The sequence below is a fragment of the Cyprinus carpio genome, chromosome A7 (genome assembly GCF_018340385.1).
Source record: "Cyprinus carpio isolate SPL01 chromosome A7, ASM1834038v1, whole genome shotgun sequence".
Taxonomy (NCBI): domain Eukaryota; kingdom Metazoa; phylum Chordata; class Actinopteri; order Cypriniformes; family Cyprinidae; genus Cyprinus; species Cyprinus carpio.
This window is the reverse complement of record NC_056578.1, coordinates 41178003-41199710: the sequence shown is the minus strand read 5'-3', so window position 1 is coordinate 41199710 and position 21708 is coordinate 41178003. Positions and strand designations below refer to the sequence as shown.

The 21708-nt window shown below is 36.6% G+C and overlaps 1 protein-coding gene across 1 annotated transcript; it reads left to right on the top strand.

Moving 5' to 3' along the window:
* The first annotated feature begins 873 nt into the window (after positions 1-873).
* On the top strand, positions 874-20791 carry LOC109092686 (rabphilin-3A-like). The gene is made up of 16 exons (XM_042761203.1): positions 874-1151; positions 4543-4708; positions 5732-5861; positions 6149-6232; positions 6314-6464; positions 7622-7807; positions 8024-8209; positions 9539-9618; positions 10000-10074; positions 10606-10715; positions 12194-12320; positions 12410-12466; positions 16609-16763; positions 17469-17550; positions 18588-18684; positions 20030-20791. Exons 2-16 carry the CDS (start codon positions 4560-4562, stop codon positions 20158-20160), a joined length of 1800 nt encoding a protein of 599 aa, XP_042617137.1. The 5' UTR covers positions 874-1151; positions 4543-4559; the 3' UTR covers positions 20161-20791.
* The last annotated feature ends 917 nt before the right edge of the window (positions 20792-21708 follow it).

Here is a 21708-nt window from a genome sequence, read left to right as displayed (position 1 = left end):
TTTTTTTTTTTGGGGGGGGGGGGATTTTTTTTCCCAGAAGAAAAATATATTGGTAGTAATGAAGTATGACCACTATGCTATTTTACAGTAAAGAGATTTTTTTTTTTTTTTTTTTACAGTATGATGATGTTTCTTTCATATCTGGCAGGCACTGTATATGGCAAGCTGCATTATCATTTAAAGCTTTGGTTTGACTATTCATAATTATATTTTAGATAGTCAATATTGAATTATGATGAGCTGCAATCCTAATTTGAATAAATACATTTTGACTAGTTGGTCTCTCTGTTGTAAAAATCAGGGTATTATGGAATATACAAGTCATTGCCAGACGGCACAGAATGACAAAGGCAAAGCATATGCCTAGCCTTAAGCTGTTTTGATTATGGTGGATAGACGACTGGATAAGAGCGATCCATCGCTATGACCGACCAAAGGAGAAGACTGAGGAAGTGATGATGTGTAGGCACTTAATAGACAGGCACATTGTTAAGATCATGGGATATTGAGAAAGAAAGGGACATGAAGGTAATTTCTGTCAAGGAGAAACACTAGAGATATTAAAGAGATCTCAGCTGGCATGCACTCTTTTACTGGTGCTAAAAATCTCTTGCTGTTAATGTTCTCCAATGCAGAAAGCATAACATCAATTAATGTCATCAGAAGCATCCATGCAAAGACAAAAGACTCAAGAACAGCTATTTCCCACGGGACTTCGAGCTTCTCAAACGATCTGCCTGAAGAGCCTCCCGTCGCTGTGCACGGAGTGACTCATTCTCAGCAGACTTGCCAGAATTTTCCACACTTGTCTATTAAATGCATATATTTCTTGTCTGTGCACACTGACACTTATTGCGTATAATCCATTTCATGCTTTTTTTTATACGATGAAAATCAGTTCTCCGTCGTGAAATAATGTAAATATGTGATGCCTGGGTAAAACTGACACAACGTGATAAGTAAAGAGGGCTCCATGCAAAGCTCAGAGGCGTTTGCTGAAGGCAAAATCAGGAAAAGAGTGTGTGGCTTGTGATGTGCACGAGCGTTTGAATGAACACGGCCAGCCGCTCTCCTCATATGCGCAGTCGCTGAGACTGACCTCACTCGGATAGTCCGCATTGTTTGCTTCAGAAGTGGGCGGTTGTTATCAGGTAAGAATACTCGAAATAACATTTCCCTCACTTGGGTATATTTCAGACATGTTTATTAATACAATGCATGCAAAAAGTATCATTTTCTAATCGACAAACGTCATGAATTCTGTGGATAACGCACGCGTTTGGGTCTCAAACCTGATGAGTTCTGCCATTTATTTAATACAGAAAAACCTGCATGTAAAAAAAGAACGGTGTTTTTTGATTTCACATCAGATGAGGTGATAATTGAGCTATACTGAGTCAGTACGAATGCATTCTGCCCTCAGTCATCCATAAACAGGCTATATCGACGTGATGGCTGAACAATGGTTGCTGTAAAAATATGAATCTGTGTGCGCTTTGGGTGAAGAATATCTATCGATGGTCGCATTCGAGTTTGCTGTAGGACTGTAAGAACCAACATGCTGTTGTCTCATGGAAGATAAGAGGAAGGTGTGTCATCTCAATGCGGGTTTTGTTGAGAGAGGCAAGGTGCGTTCAGCTCTGATGGAAATAAAGACGAGATCGCGAGCGCTTCGGCTCTTATTGCGCAGCGAGGCAGCGGTCAGGACGCTTCGTGCATTTTAGAGTAGGCTAATTAATACTAGACTACAACATAGTTTTTTTTCAATGGGAGTGAATGACCAGGCACTTGCTTCCAGGGGTATCCAAACTAGTGTCTCCAGTAGAGATTTCCGCAGATATGACCTAGTTCCACTCATCACATATTTAGTCATTCTGCTTGTTTGCGGGTGGAGTTTTGGGATGGTTTTCTCTGTATATCGATCCGCTTCGGTTTTATGTATTTTGCTCGCAGTAAAACTCAGAAGGAAATTGATGAAGGCGTGGATTCTTGCAGTCAAATGACTGTTCATATTGTAATAATACTGGCGTTTGAAGAGATGTCCATCATCTGACTGCTGTTGATAAGGCGTTTTCAGCCATTTACCCACAAAATAACCCTTGTGCTTGTACATTTCAGGAAAAATAGTCAGACAGTTATCTTGTATGTCACTATAGAGCAGTGATGTGGAAAGACATTGTGTAGCTATAGATTTGTATTTACTGATTGATTGCATACAGGCTGTATAGAGCAGACCCAGTACAGTTTTGACTTTTTCCTGTACCGTGTAATGTAATGTTCCCATTTGTTGTTCATATATGAAAAGCCCTCTAAAGAAGTAATACATTAAATATTAATTTCAACTTGTGAACATTTGCTTTATTATTTGACATTTTCAGCTTCCAGTATAATACAAACATAATTCATAAACCTAAACTTTTTTTTTTCCCCTCTCGGTGGGGGGTTAAAATGTATATTTTAGGTACTACTGGCCACTACTATTTTAGTGTCTTAAGTACTGGCCACTTTTCAGCTTTTAGCAGTTGAAAGATGACAAATGAATTGTTAAAAGCACATGCATTTGGTTAATGTGCATGTATGAGAGAGAGAGAGAGAGAGAGAGAGAGAGAGAGATGGTGCTTGGAATTTCACCTACACACATAACTATATATAAACCTTTATCTAGTGCAGCGAAATCAATATGAATAGAAACTGGGACAGAAATAAAATAAAAAACAAAAAAACATCAAAAAAAATCAACAACAACAATCACAAAAAAAAAAATAAATAAAAAACCTTCACAAAACAACAAAAAAAATAAATAAAAAAAAATGAAAAAAAAAAAAAAAATGAAAAAAAAAAAAAAAAAAAAAAAAAAAAAAAAACACGTTATTGATAACTTAATATTTAGATTAAAATGCATATATATATATCTATATATATATATATATATATTATATATATATATATATATATATATAATATATATATATATATATAATTAGGAATTTATCTCCAATCTTTGGATGGGTTAATTTGATTATTGTGCATAATTGGCTCACATTTTATTTTTTGTGTTGGCAGTGTTTGAATTTGCTGCTTGCAATTCATTTTTAGAAAACAGATAAGCCTAGATAAGCCTTCTGCATTAAAAAGTGTTGTTTTTTGCCAGCCAAATGTGCTTTCAACACAGTAAGCAACTCAAAGAGTTCCTGTATTTCTGACTGACGTGAGAATATGTGGATAATATTACAGTGATAGAAACTCAATATCCATCACTATACAGTGACATGAATAACTTAAGATGATGAGCATGCTTACTGTTTTTCATTTCTGCAGGTTTGGGCCTTCATATAACACTAACTCATTTTATCTATAGTAACTGATCTTGATGAAGTAGTTCGAGGTGAGCTCTATCATGTTTCATAAATTCCTTGTGAATTACTTTTGGTACAGATTTGAGTCGTCTTCGTTGTAGTGCCCTCTATTGGTGGTGTGGAGTAGCTCCATTACACCAATTTTAATCATCTAGGCTGCATATTTAATACATCAGCCTCATCTAGCACATCTGATTCAACTCATCAGCAGATACTTCAAGACCTGAGCTGCATTTTCAGGGACCGCAGTGTCGTTTACTGCTGCCTGCTCACTGAGTAGGGGATATCTCTTGAAGTTCACTTCATTTAGCCATTTGGAACATCCTGAAACATCAGCAGATATTTCTGTACATAATAGGAATTTCCTTACGTTAATTTAGCTACATACATTTATAAGCCATTATTCATCCATGCATCTTATATAAAACATGTATTATAAATGTAATATGTTTGTTATATTTGAAAGCTCTAAACTGAGTGTTAAGTGGTTTTGTTTTATTAGATGTCAGTTTATGTAATCCATAATCATGATAGCTGCATTGCAACTATTGCACTTCACCTCTGAACAATACAGTCATAAAAGAATGCATGCATTTCATAATCTTTGATTTCATGTATTTTTATTGAATTCTAAAACACACAAGACGACTGCAACCAGCATATACCCTTGCTTCTTGTTAAAATGTTAAGCATGTTACAAAAACTAATTGCTTGTTAATATGATTAAGGCACAGTACAATTTGACATTTAATTACATGACTGTGACCAATTAATAAAATATATATATATATAATATATATATATATATATATATATATATATATATATATATTATATATATTTTTTAAAACTGCATTTTTTTTTTTTTTTACCTTTTCTGTAACTTTTTGCTCTGTAGTGGTTGGAAAATAAAACTGCATGAAGATTGATTTGGTCGTGCTTTTGCGTGAGCAGACGCGCAGAGAATGACATACAGTGGGTTATGTGTGCAATTTCCCACAACATGTGTCCCGGCAGCTCTAAAACATAAATTATTATTATAGGTTTAAGCAACATATATTTGGGGAAAGACGGCTTGGAAGTTGGATTTTTTACACTAATATACAGTATATATGTTTCTCTGTGTTCTTTATACTTTTTGATTAGTTAATCAAATTTGTCTAATTTGTTATTCACTGTTATTCAGGTTCCAGTGATTTCACGATGACAGACGCAGTGATGGGCACGAAAGGTGTCCATGTGCAGTCTGGACCGTGTCTCGGTGCAGAGCTGACTGATGAGGAGAAGGAGATCATTAACAGCGTCATCGTCCGGGCCGAAAAAATGGAGGCAATGGAGCAAGAGAGGATTGGGTAGGAGAGAGATTATGGATGTTTATCGATTGTCATCGCCACCTTGTAATGACATACGTTAAGGTTAAATAAAGCATGCATTTGACTATTTTCATACGAAAAATCAAAAGTTCTTTCATGATTGAAAGAAACGAGAACTGATTTTTTAATACATATTAAGCATATTAAATGCAAGTAAAGTGTCTACTTTTTAATGTTTCAAATAACTTTTCATTGAGCACCGAGGATAGCAACTTGCTCATTTACTCACGTGCACTTTGCACTTTTTTTTTGCAATATGCAATTTATAAAATTATGTTTGTATAGACCTTTTCAGTCTTCATTAGACTCAATGTGCAGCCAGCTACCTTTTCTGTTTATGTTCAAATAACTTTTGTGCAATTAAAATGTCATAATATGTGTGAAACAATGTTCAATTATCATTCAGTGTAACAGTTATGTGTATGTAAAAATAAAACAATATACTTATTCTGACCTGGTCTTATAAAATATATACAATAAAAAGTGATCATACTAAATTATATATATATATATATATATATATATATATATATATATATATATATATATATATATATATATTACTATATTTTAAACTTCTTGTTGACAAATGGGTAAAAAATAGTGTTTAGAAGGATAGTGTCAAAAATGGGTAAAGATTTAAATAGAATTTTTATTTTGAGAGCTGCACTGATCCCTAAATAGAGTCTTTTAATGCCATCTAATGTTGTTCTAAATTTGTCTGACAAGACTTTTTGGTTGACTTTTTTATTTTATTTTTTAAATCCTAGTAAAAATGTATGATAGTTATTATTTTTGGCTCATCTTTGATCCATATAAATACTATATATATATATATATATAATTGTAAATATTTTGAAAGAAAGATTATGCGGAGAAGCATAAGGAGCAGCAAGGAAATGCAGATTAATATGCTTATATTTACCACAGTGCCAATATAAGCAGAGGGCACTGCATATGTTAACATAATGACTAATGTGCACTCTGTTTAATTTATGATAGACGTCTGGTGAATCGTCTGGACAACATGAAAAAAGCTGTTTGTGGGGACGGAGTGTCGCGCTGCCTTTTATGTGGAGAGCAGCTGGGAGCCGGAGGTGATAGATCAGTGGTTTGTGAGGACTGTAAAAAGGTGAGAAACTAATCCAAATAAAATGAAACCTCATATTTAGAACATTTGAATTCATGTGAGACTGCTATATATTTGATTCATGTACCAAAATCATGAATAGATAACTAACACAGTAAAAGGGATGCTGATGGAATTTGATTAAAGCACGTTTTGAATAGTCAGCACCGCAGAAGCGCTATTCATCCTATACTTAAAATACTACATGAAAGTGTGAAGGCTGTTTATTTAATTCCGCTCACTGTTTGTAATGAACTGACTTCATAACTATGTCCTGTTATTCCCCTCAGAACATGTGCACCAAGTGTGGAGTGCAGGCGAACGCTCGGCCGCGGTCTGTGTGGCTCTGCAAGATCTGCAGTGAGCAGAGAGAGGTGGGCGATAACAAGCATCGCAAGGAAGTGATCTAAAATGAAGCTGTCTGTAAATGTTGCTTGTGTATTTTCCCATTAAAGGTATGGAAGCGATCTGGAGCCTGGTTCTTCAAAGGTCTCCCTAAGCAGTTCTTGCCCTCACCGATGCCCATCTCCAGAGCCAGAGATCCCAGTCCCCAGAAGAGCCCTGCAGCTCCTCCAGCGGCTGTGCAGACTCAAGCACCGGTCGCAAGTGAGCTGGACAAACTGTGATTTTATGTACTGGTTTCTGCCACATGTTACAACCCCAGAAAAATTAAAGGAGTAGTTCACCTAAAAATGAAAATTTGCTGAAAATGTGCCCACCCTCCAGCTATCTGAGATGTAGAAGAGTTTGTTTCTTCATCAGATTTGTAGAAATGTAGCATTGCATCACTTGCTCACCAATGGATGCTCTTCAGTGAATGGGTGCCGTCAGAATGAGAGTCCAAACAGCTGATAAAAACATCACAATAATCCACAAGCAATCCACACCACTCCAGTCCATCAGTTAATGTCTTGAGAAGCCAAAAGTTGTGTTTGTAAGAAACAAATTTTATCATTAATGCATTACGAAACGGTCACTTCTGTCCAAAATATGAGTCTATAAACCATAATAATGCTTCGTCCAGTGAAAAAGTCCATCTCCTGTTGTCTCTCACATCAAAATCCACACACATATTTGTTTAGAGCTGTTTTGGACTGTTTTCATTTGTAAACGGTGCTTATTTGTGCAGATTTCTCTCCCGATTTAGAACAGATGACTTTTTCGCTGAAGGAAGTGCTATTATGAATATAGGACTCTTATTTTAGCTGGAAGCAACAGTTTAAAGTTAAAACCATAAACATGTTTCATTTTTGGGTGAACTATTCATTTACTTGTCACACTATACTAGGACAGAAATGCCATAAAAATTATTCAAATTCCTCCAAAATTTAAGATGTGTGGGCAAAATATCCCTGTAATTTATTTATTTTTTTATGATTATAATACATGATGTAGGGATTATCATACAATGCTGTTTTCCTGAATATTAGCACAACTGCAAACGTGACATTAATTTTATGCAACATATACATATAAAATATGTTAGTCAGCATATTAGAATGATTTCTGAAGGATCATGTGACACTGAAGACTGGAGTAACGATGCTGAAAATTCATTACATTACATTTCAATATATATACCAATCGATAAGACTTATTTTAAACTGCAATAATATTACGCAATATTACTATATTACTAATATTACTAATATAAATATATACTAATAAAATATATGATTTACGATAAAAATCGTAATTATTCCAAATTTTGACTGGTAGTTTATAGCCTGTGTATGACTGCGTGTTTGTTTTATAAACTCCAGAGCCGACAGTGGATCCACCGATCACACAAAAACCACCCGTGGCTCCAAAACCTGCTCACCTTCAAACTCGTAGTTACTCAGAGGAGGATGGCGATGCGGGAAGCTCCCAGAATACCCCAGTGCTGATGAAGAAGACGGTGAACGTCCACGCGGCCAGACCAGTCCCATCAGGCACATTCCAGCCGGGTAACAACAAACATACATTATTTCTTTATAGTATTGCATAAGAATGTGCCTCAAGCTTACAGTAGCTGCATGTCTTGTTCTGTGCAAGTCTCTTAAGTGGCCTAATTGTTTTTAATTAATATTACATTAAATGCAGCTACACGTTTAAGATTTGATGCACATACATACAATTTAGGAGTGTTTAAAGAATCTAAAGAGGTTTTTTGTTCCTATCAGTTGCTCAGGAGGCAGAGAGAGGAGCCTATCAATCCATTAGCACTGCATCTCATGTGCAGGAAAGAGCCCATCCTGCAGAGAGAGAGGAGCAGAAGCCTGCTGTCGGCCCTCGTCCCGTCCAGCATCAGGCCGCTCCGCCAGCGGACGACGAGGAGGAGGCCAACAGCTATGACTCCGATGAAGCAAGTAAGCAGCTTTTCATTGACTTCTTGTTCTTCTTTGTCTGTGACTAGAAGAAGCATAATACATCAATTCATTGTGAGACTCGCTGTCAGTTTTCTCATTGTTGGCGGAAAGAAGCAGCCTTTGTGGCATCTAGTTATAGGAAGTTGTTAACTACTGTAATCAGTACTGTACGGTTCACCTGTTGGTTTTACTCTATCCTCACATTAATCACTAAGGGTGTGTAGCTCCAGAAATAATTAAGCAGAGAGTTTAATTAAGAGTTTAGAGTAAAGAATTTATTGATCTGAGATCTTATTTTAATTTTTTTTTTTTTTTTTTTACATTGATTGCATAAAATTCTGTGCGAGTCATTTGAGAAAATGTCACAGTACTATTTTTTTTAAATGTCTTTGTATATTTAGGTATGTATTTATTTATTACATTTTTTGTATATTTATTTATGCTTTTTTTTACATTTCTTTGCATATTTAATTATATATTCATGCATTTAATATTTTACTTTTTGTGTTTTAAGCATTTATTTTTGTGTTTTTTTACACTTCTTTGTATGCTTAATTATGTATTTATTTTTCTTTTTAATTTTTTTGTATATTTAATTATGTATACATTTATTTTGTTTGCATTTCATTGTATACTTACAGTAATTATGTATTCATTTATTTTTGTTTTTTAATTTTTTTTGTATATTTAATTATGTATATATTTATTTTTGTTTGTTTTGTCTACATTTCATTGTATACTTAATTGCGTATTCATTATTATTTTTTTTTTTACATTTCTTTGTATATTATGTATTTTATTTATTTTTCTTTTGTTCACATTTCTCTGGATAATTATGTATTTATTTCTTTGTATATTTATTTATTTATTTTTTAATTTCTTTGTATATTTATATATTTATTTACTTTTTTTTTTTTTTTTGCTGATATTTTGCATTCCACAGACCTTCGCCTAAACAGACTGCAAACTACTGTATATGTCCTTATACATATTTAAAATATATTTTGGTGTGTGGGTGATCACAAAAAAATCTATGTATGTTGGAAAGGATTTTTCCATGGTATAACTTGGATTTGGCAAAACAAATTGTTTTAACACCATAAGATTTCACTGTTGCATTAAACTTGAAATACTTAAATGTGTGTGTGTGTGTGTGTGTGTGTGTGTGTGTGTGTGCATGCACACATGAGTTTCAATTAAATGAAGTGCAACAGAGAACAGCAACATCATTATTTATAGCATTCACTGAAATGTAGATCTGTTAGATTAGATTGCATTCAAACTTAATGAAATGCTTGTGCCTAATGCAATATATTGCATTTGTTTCAGCAACTCTGGGATCACTAGAGTTCACTTTACTGTATGACCAAGGGAACAACAGCCTCCACTGCAGCATTATTAGGGCAAAGGTATCTAAATAATAAAAGTCTTACACACAAACAAAAAGAAGTGTAAAAGTATTGCTAGACAATAATCTAGTATTTTAGGAACATTATATTCTTGCCTATTGTATTTGTAGGCTAACTATGTTGTAATATTATTGAGATAGATATGCAATTATTACGATGCAACAGTTAGTTCTGATCCTTTAATTTAATTTGGATGAGTGTTATTGTGCTGATATTTAATGCTCTTCATAGGCCATAATGACAATCAAAGTCAATTTGAATGTGTATAGTTGTGCCTACTCTTAAATAAGCAGAATTTGAAATGTTATATTAGTAATACTGCACCGTGCTTGAATGCTGCGTTGTGACAGAATTTTAAGTTATTGTAATATTTTCTTGAAGGGTTTGAAGCCGATGGATTCGAATGGACTAGCAGATCCTTATGTTAAGCTTCATCTGTTACCGGGTGCCAGCAAGGTGAGATCGTGGGCTGTTTAATGCGCCGCTTGTACCTACGCAAGAGCCACTCAAATATTAATCATCTTAAATAATGCCTGTAATGTTTATTAAAGTAATAATTCAACACTTTTGTAATGGACCCTTTTGACAGACTGTGATGCCGCATTTCCACACTTATTGAAATTATAAACATAGCAAAGATTTTTATGTTTTTATATATATATATATATATATATATATATATATATATTTTCTAATATATATATGATATATCTCATATATATAGCTATTTGAGTGTATATATATATATATATATTATTATATTCATTTCTTTAACTGCAAAAAACTGAGAACAAGCAGATATGAATGATCTAGTAAAGACTAGAGATCAGGATTAGTCTACAAATGTATTCCAATGTGATCCTGATCAGTTTGGTCAACTCTAGCTTCACGAGACGGGCCTCATTCATGCAAAAGCTTCTTTTCAAAGCTTCTTTTATTCTGGTTAAACAATGACAATTAAACAAAGCATCTTTTCTGTCAATGCAGTCAAATAAATTACGCACCAAGACCCTACGCAACACTCGCAACCCAACCTGGAATGAGACGCTGGTGTACCACGGGCTGACAGATGAGGACATGCAGCGCAAGACCCTCAGGTTTCAGTCACACACATTGCACTCCAGTACAGCTGCCGTGGTTATTTCTTCACTTAAAATAAGTCACGCTCAAAAAATAATTAACATAATTAAAGTACATAATTAAAGTTCTGTCATTACAACTCTCAGAGGGATTTGCTTGGTAATGTACATGACAATGTTAATGCATTTAGTCTTGAAATAAATTGCCGCTGCAAATATAACGGCAGAGCAAAGTATAGACCATTATACACATTGCCGAAGCAAAAATAACACATAAAAAAGCTGCAATTGCCGCTGCAAATATAACACATGAAATAACCCCTATATAGCATACATGAATCACCTCGTAGCAGATCTATACAGGTGGAGCTGGGGAAGGTGGAGGGTTTCTGAAGCAAGCTGCAACTGCTGCGGCAAGCTCTAGTCATATATTTGAATGTTGAGCAGCGAGCTCATTGGCTACCGATACAGGAGAGAACCAGTCAGCTGTGCCATGTGATAATGATGTCATTAGGTCAGATTGAGTTAGACCTATTGGACTGTGCCATCCAGAGTTTCATGCCAGAACTCTGTATTTGTGTGATTTGGGATATTTTTAACCATGTTAGCTCATTTTAATTTTGTTATTAAAACAGTAGGTTGACAAACTCTGTGATACCGGACTGAAATGAATGATTTGGTTCAGTGTGGGGGAAAACACATATAATTACTTTCTCATTTCTGAAGAGAAATATCCTGTAGATTTAGCTATTAGTGGAAAGGAAATTCACGTTATGGTAAATATTAATTTTGTGCTTTGCAAATGTTAATTTGGGACCCTGTGTGCATGCTTTATTACAGGTAAAATAAGTAAATTTAGTCCAATTGAATACTTTCCCACCACAGTAAACCAAAAGCCCAATACTGGATGCATTGAGACTGAACTGAAGTCTTTATCTTATTGATCATCATCAGAAAATTGTTCCCACAGCTAAAAAAGGAATGGATTAAGTTGATAATATAACATTAGTGAAGCATTACTACATGTTTGCCAGCTTAGAAATATTTACAAAGTAATATTTATTAATATTTGGAATTACAGTTTTTTAATATTCAGTTTTCATTTAGTTTATAGCTTTTGTAATGTGCTTTTGTCATTTTTTAAATATATTTCTGTTTAACTTCAATTTAAATTTTATTTTATAGTACTTACTTACACTTGTGTTATTTCAGTTAGTTACCAAAGCATTTCTAATTTTGTCTTATATAATAATAATAATAATAATAATAATAATAATAATAATAATAATAATAATAATAATAATATATTTTGTTTCAGCTTTATTTCAATTTCCGAAAACAATTTTAACAGCTTTAGTTTCAGTTAACAATTAGAACACTGCCAGTTAATTAATTAATCATAGACTAAAGAAAGTATTCAAGTGATATGTTTTATGCTGGAGATTCAGTAATCATGAATTCATATTTAACCTTTTTAAGGGATTTTGTTTGTGCAGAATATCTGTCTGTGATGAAGACAAGTTTGGCCACAATGAGTTCATCGGAGAAACCAGAGTTGCGCTGAAAAAACTCAAGTTTAATCAGAAGAAGAACTTTTACGTGTGTCTAGAGAGGGTTGTGCAGGTGAGTGTTTTGAGTCATATTAAAAAACATCACTGAATATATATTCCTTTCAAATATGTGAGTAAAAAATGTTGCCTCTGTTTCCTTAGACAAAAAGAACATCAACTGCAGGCGGTGCGCGAGGAATTGCCCTCTATGAGGATGAGGTAAACATTTAAACATTTAAATATTTATAAGGGTATAACAAAATATTTGCATTAATATTAAGATTAATGTCATATTTGGCCTTACAGATTGGCACTTGTGTGCCATGGATGCATTATAATTTACATTATTCTATAAAACTATACAAGCTAAATACATACCCATGTGAAAAAGAAGTCAACTTAAAGACCATTTTAAAAGTATGCTAATTACAGAAATAATATACTTAAGTGTGAACTGAATGTAATGTTTTTGGACACTTAATTGCATGTTATTTGCACTTATATTGAAAGTATTGTAGTTTAAATTGATATTAAATTCAATTAGGACTCAAGTACATATTTAAATGTGATTTCATAATTACTGCTATTGTCTTTGAAATATGGTTAAAGTACTGCTGAATGTACTGGCAAGCATTTATGATCAACTAAAATAGATTTTAAAGTAATGTCTAGTAATAACATTGTCATGTATTTAAATATCATTTGTAATGATGAATCTGGAATACAGTACATTTAAAATGTATTAACTTTAAATGTAATACTGAATAATATATTAGTTAAAATTATATAAGTACTTTATGTGCTTTATAATGTACTTAGTATGTTACTTATTTAAAGAACGACAAAAGCTTATGAAAACATGATTTTAAAGTAAGACTTTATTTTTGACATTATTGCACTTTTTAAAAGTGTGCTTTAAAAGAAATAGCTTTAAGTTTCAAAGCACACTGAGGCACCCAATTTTTTTTTTTTCCCCCCACAAAGTTATTGTTTCAGGTTTCCAGATTAGTCCAGGTGACTCACAAAACCCAACCCAGAGTTTTATTTATTTATTTATTTCACACTAGAGTTTTTTCATGTAGTGGTATCATTAATTTGAGCATCCTGTCTATTTTGGTGTTTATTGTAATGTTTACCAGCTGCAAATACAAGTCGGTCACTCTCGACGTAATAGCAAAATTAATTGGCATCATGTGCTATTTATAGAATAAGGTGCTTCTACAACAAACCAGTGCATACCAGCTTTTCGAGTCGGTCACTCTCGACGTCACGTCGGTGATCTACTTCGAGTGTAAACTAAACAAACCAGTGCATACCAGCTTTTCGCTTAGGAGCCGAGTGTTAGTATCATTCTGCTCAACTGTGTCTGCTGTGAATTATGAGTTGGATGAGTCATGTTCCCACTGTGGGAAGATGACCATCTCGGAGCTGCGAACCAGGCACCGCTACCTTTGGGGGGGGTCCGTTGCCGCCGCTGCGATCTGGGGCTCGTTCTGGCGGCCGACAGACGAGAACCACTTCCAGCAGTAGCGCAGGTGGTTTGAGGATCATAGTGGTGGCAAACCCCGCAGGGAACCAACCCTCTGGGAACCATCACTCCTCTTGCACCTCCGATCCAGTGGAGCAACCCACAGAACGTGCTGGGCCCTCTTCAAAGGGCATACCAGCCGTATCCAGTGGGCCTCCCCCCGACCAGATGTTGATCTCAGCATCGGAGGGAGAGCTGTCCGATGAAGATTCGGCCTCGCTGCCGCCCCAAGGATGGTGCCAAAGCCTGAATCAGATCCGGAGATGACAGCTATGCTTTCCCAGGCTGCCGAGAGGGTAGGGCTCGAGTGGAAATCTCCACCACGTCCCGAGCCCTCGAGACAGGATGATTGGTTTCTCAAGGTGGCTCGCGCTGGATCTCAGCGCCCCACCCCGGTGCCTTTCTTCCCGGAAGTGCATTACGAGCTCACCAGGTTGTGGATGGCAACTTTTACTGCCAGAAACCGGCCAGTGTGCTCCTCCTCCCTCACCACCCTCGATGGCGGTGCAGTGAAGGGGTATTCGGTGATTCCCCCAGTGGAGCGGGCGGTAGCGATGCAATTGTATCCTAAGTCTGCCTCCTGAGACCCGTGAGAGCCAGTGCTTCCTTCCCGGGCCTATAGGCATTTGTCTGGTCTAACCGGCAGTGCCTATATGGCTTGCGGGGAAGCTGCTTCCACCTTACACGCTATGGCGTTACTGCAGGTGCACCAGGCCAAGGCACTGAAGGACCTGCACGAGGCTGGTCACGATTTAGAAGTTCTGAAAGAACGCCGAACCGCCACTGACCTCGCGCTCCGAGCGTCGAAGGTCACAGCGTGTTCCGCAGGGTCGTGCGATGTCCACGCTTGTTGTCCAGGAGCGCCATCTCTGGCTGAGTCTGGTTTAAATGAGGGATGCCGACAAAGATCAGTTCCTTAATGCCCCTGGCCCCAGAGAGCCTTTTTAGGCGAGGCCATCGAGAACCCTGGCCCAGCAATCCTGGCGGTGCTCGGGAGCAGTCTGAGGCAGTCCAGCCTTCTGCTGGCAGGCAGCTGCTGCCTCCACCCGTCTGAAAGCCGCAGCGCCCCAGCCCCTCCTTGTCGCCGAGGGTGGAAACCTGCATCCACCCGCGCCGCATCCGCAGCAGCCTCCTCAAGTAGCAACGTAGAGCTGGGCTTAGGCAGGCCACCCCACCCGTCCTGGCCCCCGTCAATCCTGGCGGTGAGCGGAAGAGCAAGAGGTGACCCAGAGGGAGGTAGCTGCTTTCTGGGGGAAGGTGTTCCGCCTGCTCAACCCTCCCCTGGAGGAGGGCCGGTGGAGAAACTGGAAATCTCGACGAGTGAGCGGATTTCTCTTTCTCCGGGTCCCAGGAGGGCACGGAGAGTTGCGGATGGCCAAGCACCAGAGATCCTCCTTTGCCAGATGGCAGCAGTGGGCGGTCACATTCCGGGCCTGCTCAACCATACAGCCGACGAGCTGTCTCGAGCAATGCTCCAGGGAGAATAGCGACTCCATCCCCTGACGGTCGAGCTGATTTGGAGACGGTTCGGAGCCGCTCAGGTAGACCTGTTTGCTTCTCCAGAGACCTCTCACTGCCAGTTGTCCCGCGTCCAGACCTTTGGAAACTCCATGTCTGGTCCCTGGATGGAGGTTCTAGGTGACCTACCTCAGGAAGTAGTGAACACCATCACTTCGGCAAGAGCACCATCTACGAGACACGCTTACGCCTTGAAGTGGAACCTGTTCGTCGAGTGGTGTTCTTCTCGCCAAGAGGACCCCCGAAGATGCCCGATTGCGGTCGTGCTTTCATTTCTGCAGCAAGGTCTGGAGCGAAGGCTGTCTCCCTCCACCCTCAAAGTCCAGGTTGCAGCTATTGCTGTGTACCATGACCTCATCATCAGGTTCCTTAGAGGGGCCAGGAGGTTAAATCCTTCCCGGCCCCTCTCTATACCCTCTTGGGACCTGACTCTAGTGCTAAAATCACTACAGCAGGGCCCATTCGAGCCTTTGCATTCAGTAGAGCTAAAGTTTCTTTCATTGAAAACTCTGCTCCTGCTTGCACTGGCCTCCATCAAGAGGGTAGGGGACCTGCATGCATTTTCGGTCGACGATTCGAGCCTAGAGTTTGGGCCAGCTGACTCCCAGGTAATCCTGAGGCTCCGGCCCGGCTATGTGCCCAAGGTTCCCACTACACACCCATACTATATATGTATATTCTCCCCAAAAAACCTTTGGAAATTTTGTGGGGCTTCCATAGCATCCCTGTTCCAAGCGGAACGGGTACATTTTCCCAGTATTATCTAATCTCACCCAGTGAGGTAGTGCTTTGACAATGGTGAGTGGAACTACTTGTTCCAAGCCCCGGCCTACACCTAATAGGGGCGCAGGCGGCTCGCACAATGCACTGGAAGGGACAGCACTCATGGCGCTTTGGTAGGGATCCAAATTAGTCGGTCAGACTTGAAAGGGAACGTCTCGGTTACGTATGGTATCCCTCGTTTCCCTGAAGGAGGGAGCGGAGACGTCATGTCCCGTCGGCATGGTTGCTGTACCACCGCTAAGCCGCCGGGTCTCCGGCTCGCCTCCTCAGCGAAAACCTGGTATGCATTGTACCTGCTGCCTTATTATACTCACGCGGTGATCAGCGGCAGCTGGATGCAATAATTGCATGCCAATGTGCATTGGCTCATTTAGTTTACACTCGAAGTAGATTGGTCTATCGAAGCAATATCCCAAATAGTTAGTCACCGACGTGATGTCTCCGTTCCCTCCTTCAGGGAGCGAAGGTTACCATACGTAACCAAGATGTTCTCTCATTATCATCCACACTGCTTTTTTTTGTGTGTGTATAGACTGCGAAGGAAGGAGCTGAGCTGGAAGAGAGAGGACGAATCCTGATATCCCTCATGTACAGCAGTCAGCTGAGTCGTCTCATTGTGGGTGTTATACGCTGTGTTCACTTAGCAGCAATGGATGCGAATGGGTATTCTGATCCTTTTGTCAAAATGTGAGTTTCTCTCTGTCAACCTCAACATTTATATACATTATATGTTTAGAAAAACTCATATTGAGTTAAATGAAAATTTGCTGAAAATGTCTAAGTTGTAGATCTAAGATGTACCAAAAATCTTATAAAAACAACACAATAATAAATAAATAATCCCATCACTTGCTCACCAATGGATCCTCTGCAGTGAATGGGTGCCGTCAGAATGAGAGTCCAAACATCTGATAAAAACATCACAATAATCCATAAGTAATCCACGCCACTCCAGTCCATCAGTTAACATCTGGAGAAGTGAAAAGCTGTTTTTTTTGGGAAAACAAGACTCTCATTCTGATAGCACCCATTCACTGCAAAGCATCCAATTGTCAGACAGTGATGCAATGCTACATTTCTCCAAATCTGATGAAGAAACAAACTCATCTTCAGCTTGGATGGCAAGATAAAATTTTCAGCAAATTAAAATGTTTGTGGGGGAACTATTCCCTTAATCATTAACAAACAATATTAAACATTATACAATTCTTAACAAATCATTAGTTACTGTAATATGATCTAGATAAGTATTATTATAAATAGATTTTTGTTTTTGAAAATAAAATTTTTACAGTATAAAAGGATTTTTGTTTAATTTTAATTTAATTTACATTTTAAAAAGACAAACAAATGCTTGAAAATGTGATTGTATATTTCTATGAATGGATATAGATGTCTGAAACCTGATATGGGGAAGAAAGCGAAGAATAAGACGCAGATCAAGAAGAAGACACTCAACCCAGAGTTTAATGAGGTATGTTGTTTTTACATTTGTAATGCTGACACATTTGTTTATTAATTTCTCAAACAGTTGTTTATTTGTAGGTGTGCGCACTCTGCATCGGAGTAAAATGATCCCAAAAATTACCAAAAATGCAGACACAAATACAAACAGTTTGACTGAACAAGAATTGACATGTTAATTATACTAAACTACTAATTATTTAAGTTGAGGATCCCGTTCTCAGCTGACTTAATACATCTGAGATTATATGACATTATGCCTGATCTTCTAATTGTGATAATTCATTTTTGGCTAATTTGATTAAAACCTCTTTATACGATCAAAGGTTGTAACATGATTTATTTTCATTATTTCTAGCATTTGAACAAGCTTCACATTTTTATTTTTCCGATGCCAAGAGTTTTTAATGTAATAAGCAATTCAGTTAAATGGCAAATTTAAACTGCAAAGTGTTTTTGCTGCTTGAGGGCATGAATTATGTGAATGTGTTGTTAAATTAATGAAATATTAACTTAAAACCTAAAGGAAACTAAATTATGTAAAGCCTGACATAAAAAAATAGTCAAAAAAAACAAAACATTTTTTTTTTTGAATATTGAATAATTTAACTTTTATATCTATAAAAAAGTTTGCATTTGTGTTTTATGTTTTACATAATTTTATTCATCAAGCTTTTATGGCTTGAATAGAATGATATAGCAAGAATATACTCGGTTTTCAAATTTCAGCACTTTCAAAATCGTGTGATTAATCGTGATGAAATATATTCATCTACTGACAGCACTAGCAAATATACAGTAAATCTTCATGTTTAAAATAGCAACCCAAATTCAAATGGCTCTTTTATTAAAAAAAGCAGAAGCATTCTGCTATAAATGAGCATGCAACACCGATGCAATGCTGATGTTTCTTTCCACTTGTATCTCTTTCCTCTCTGTGTATTTAAATAATCTGGTCCAACATTGAAGCCTTGTTATTCTGCTTGGATCTTTTTACCACATTTCTTAGATTATCCTTGCTTTGCCATTTGAACTGTTGTTTTGCAGGAATTCAGCTATGAAATTAAGCATGCAGAGCTGGCCAAAAAGACTCTTGACATCTCAGTATGGGACTATGACATAGGCAAATGCAATGACTATATAGGTATTTACTTTTATTGTTATATATATTGTGTCATTTTATCCAGTATTTCTTAATCCATGTTTAACCAAAAACCCATTCAAAAAAACATTTACTTCAGGACGATGGAACCAGAAGTGCTAAAATGCTCCTTCTGGGTTTTGCCCTTCAACAATGCTTCATCCCATCAGCTCTCTATTGTCACTTTATTTCTAGTCAAAAGCTGCTTAGGGTTAATTAAATGAAAGAAATAGTGTAAAAAAATTTATCCTCTTGGAAAATTAAACAAAATTTGATCAAACTGTGATAATTTTCTCAAACTTTTAAAAAACTGAGAAGATAGTACTCGAAATTTTATAAAAAGTCAATTTCAGTGAGTGAACAACAAATATATTCTCATGTGCGTGATGTATAAAGTACGTTACGGTCTCTGACGGACAGCATGTTAAAGCCGCTCAGGCCGTCATTTTTTCAGTATTCTCGGAAAGCGATAATGTAGTCAAAACACCCGGTAGTGCAGGTTTTCCAGAAAAGGGACAAATGCATGCTTCTCGTAAATACCAGTACCGTGCTTTGCGCTTGTTATTTTTTGACAGACAAAATGCTACATTCAAGTTGTTTTTATTGTCTCTTAGAAAAAAAACTATTTAATTTAAACCTGTGAAAATGTAGATCTTGTTGTAAACAATAGTGAAAAATCACTTTTTAAAACTCCTGTTCCATTATAACTCCTTAGCAGATTTTGAAAACCTGAAAAGATGTTGATACTAGGTCCAGACTGTCATTATGCTTCAAACTGACCATATTGCCATACAGTATGTGACCCTGGAGCACAAAACCAGTCTTAAATCGCTGGGGTATATTTGTAGCAATAGCCAAAAAATCATTGTATGGGTCAAAATTATCGATTTTTCTTTTATGCCAAAAATCATTAGGATAATAAGTAAAGATCATGTTCCAAGAAGTTATTTTGATAATTTCCTACCGTAAATATATAAAAACTTATTTTTTGATTAGTAATGTGCATTGCTAAGAACTTCATTTGGACAACTTTAAAGATGATTTTCTCAATATTTCGATTTTTTGCACCCTCAGATTCCAGATTTTCAAATAGTTGTATCTCGACCAAATATTGTCCTATAATAACAAACCATACATCAATGGAAAGCCTATCTATTCGGCTTTCAGATGGTGCATAAATCTCAGCTGACCCTTATGACTGGTTTTGTGGTCCAGGGTCACATATTTTCATCACTGACTTTCATTTCATTCCTCTATTTAGAATAAATGTTTGTTATATAATAAAATATTAAATGTATATTGTTAATACACATTAAATGTTTTAATACAACTAATATTTCACGATCAGGAGGCTGTCAGCTGGGTATCACTGCCAAAGGTGAGCGTTTGAAGCACTGGTACGAATGCCTCAAGAACAAAGACAAGAAGATCGAGCGCTGGCATACTCTGCTCAACGAGAATCACATCTCCAGCGATTAGCCTCTTAAAGCGTTCTGCATGCCTTTAAGTTCTACTCGGCCCCTTTTGCAACTCCATTCCCCTCCACTAACTGCATATCTTGAGCTATACCGATCTTGCTCTTGTCTGGCTGACACATGATATGCTTTCAAGAAACAAAATGTGATGTCTGGAGCTCTTCTGTTCACTGTGACCTACACAAACGACTATAGGTTAGCATTGAAGTATTAAAGAACTGCACAAATATGTCATGCTCTGTAATCTGGCCGCAGTAGCATTGTGATTAAGTTATAGTTGAAGAACAATTGTAGAAACTCCAAATATTTATCTTAATTGTTGTGGGAATGCATTTATATCACGTCTCTTAGCAATCTCTCTTATTAAAAAACATTAGGAAAGACTTTCTCCTTTAAAAAAAAAAGAGGCCGATACAGAAAGTATAAGCCCTATTTTAAGCAGTTTTAACCAGTCTAAGAATGTTTACAGGCCATATAGAATGTCAGGTTCAATTACTTATGTTTAGCGACTTTTTAAACACCTTTAACATATTATACTTTTTGTTAATATATGTGAATTAGATTTTATTTTTATATTTTCTGTTTTCACATTCATTTTAGTTAAAATTGTAGAATTTTGCTGCATTTTTGTCATGTTAAAAATGTCTGTTTTTTATTATTTATTTATTTTTTAAGTTTTCTAATATTTTATTTTATTTTACTTTGAGTTATTTTAGTACTTCTAGTGAATTAGAAATAACTAGCTGAAATAATAGTTTTTATTCTGTTTTATTTAAAGTTAATATTTATTATTATAATTTTTTTAATGGTTTTAGTTTTAGTTCACTATAATAACCCTGATATTAGGTCAAAAGAACTGGCTAGTTATTTCCAACAAATAGGAAGCAACAAGTAGGGATGTTTACACAGCACAGATAAGACTAAATCCAAAGAATGTCCAAACTAGAACATTTTAAACCATTATCTGTTCAGCAATGATACTTTTAGACTTAGCTTAGGTGTTCTTTTAATCTAATGAATACGATTTTATAACACATTGCTTGGTATGTCTGATTTACAACAACACTATTACTGTATGTAAGCACACTATTCCACTAAACCCTTCAATCATGCATCCTATTTATGGTCGATAATGTGTTGAAAATACTATTGCCTTGTTTGAAGATGACCATTAACAACTATTCATGGATAATGAAACAGGATAGACTAAAAATAGTCCAATGCATCATGTGGCTGTGACGCAAGCCAGGATTACTGTAAGAAGAAAAATTACTGCAGTCCAATCACAACATGTGAACACTGAAAGGAAAGCACAGTTACAATGGAATGACCTCAACATTTCTATTCTTTGCTGTCATTATAACCAGCTCTTATGCATGAGAGTGTCTTTGATCATAGTCAGTACAGTTCATTTGCCTTGATAAATAATAATTCACTCCCCCAACAAACGTTTGGCGCTGACACTTCCGGGTTTTTTTGGGAACTTCAAAACAGAGCTGCTTTACATTACATCGCTTCAGTTTGAGCTGAAAAAGACTGCAGAGTGATTTGT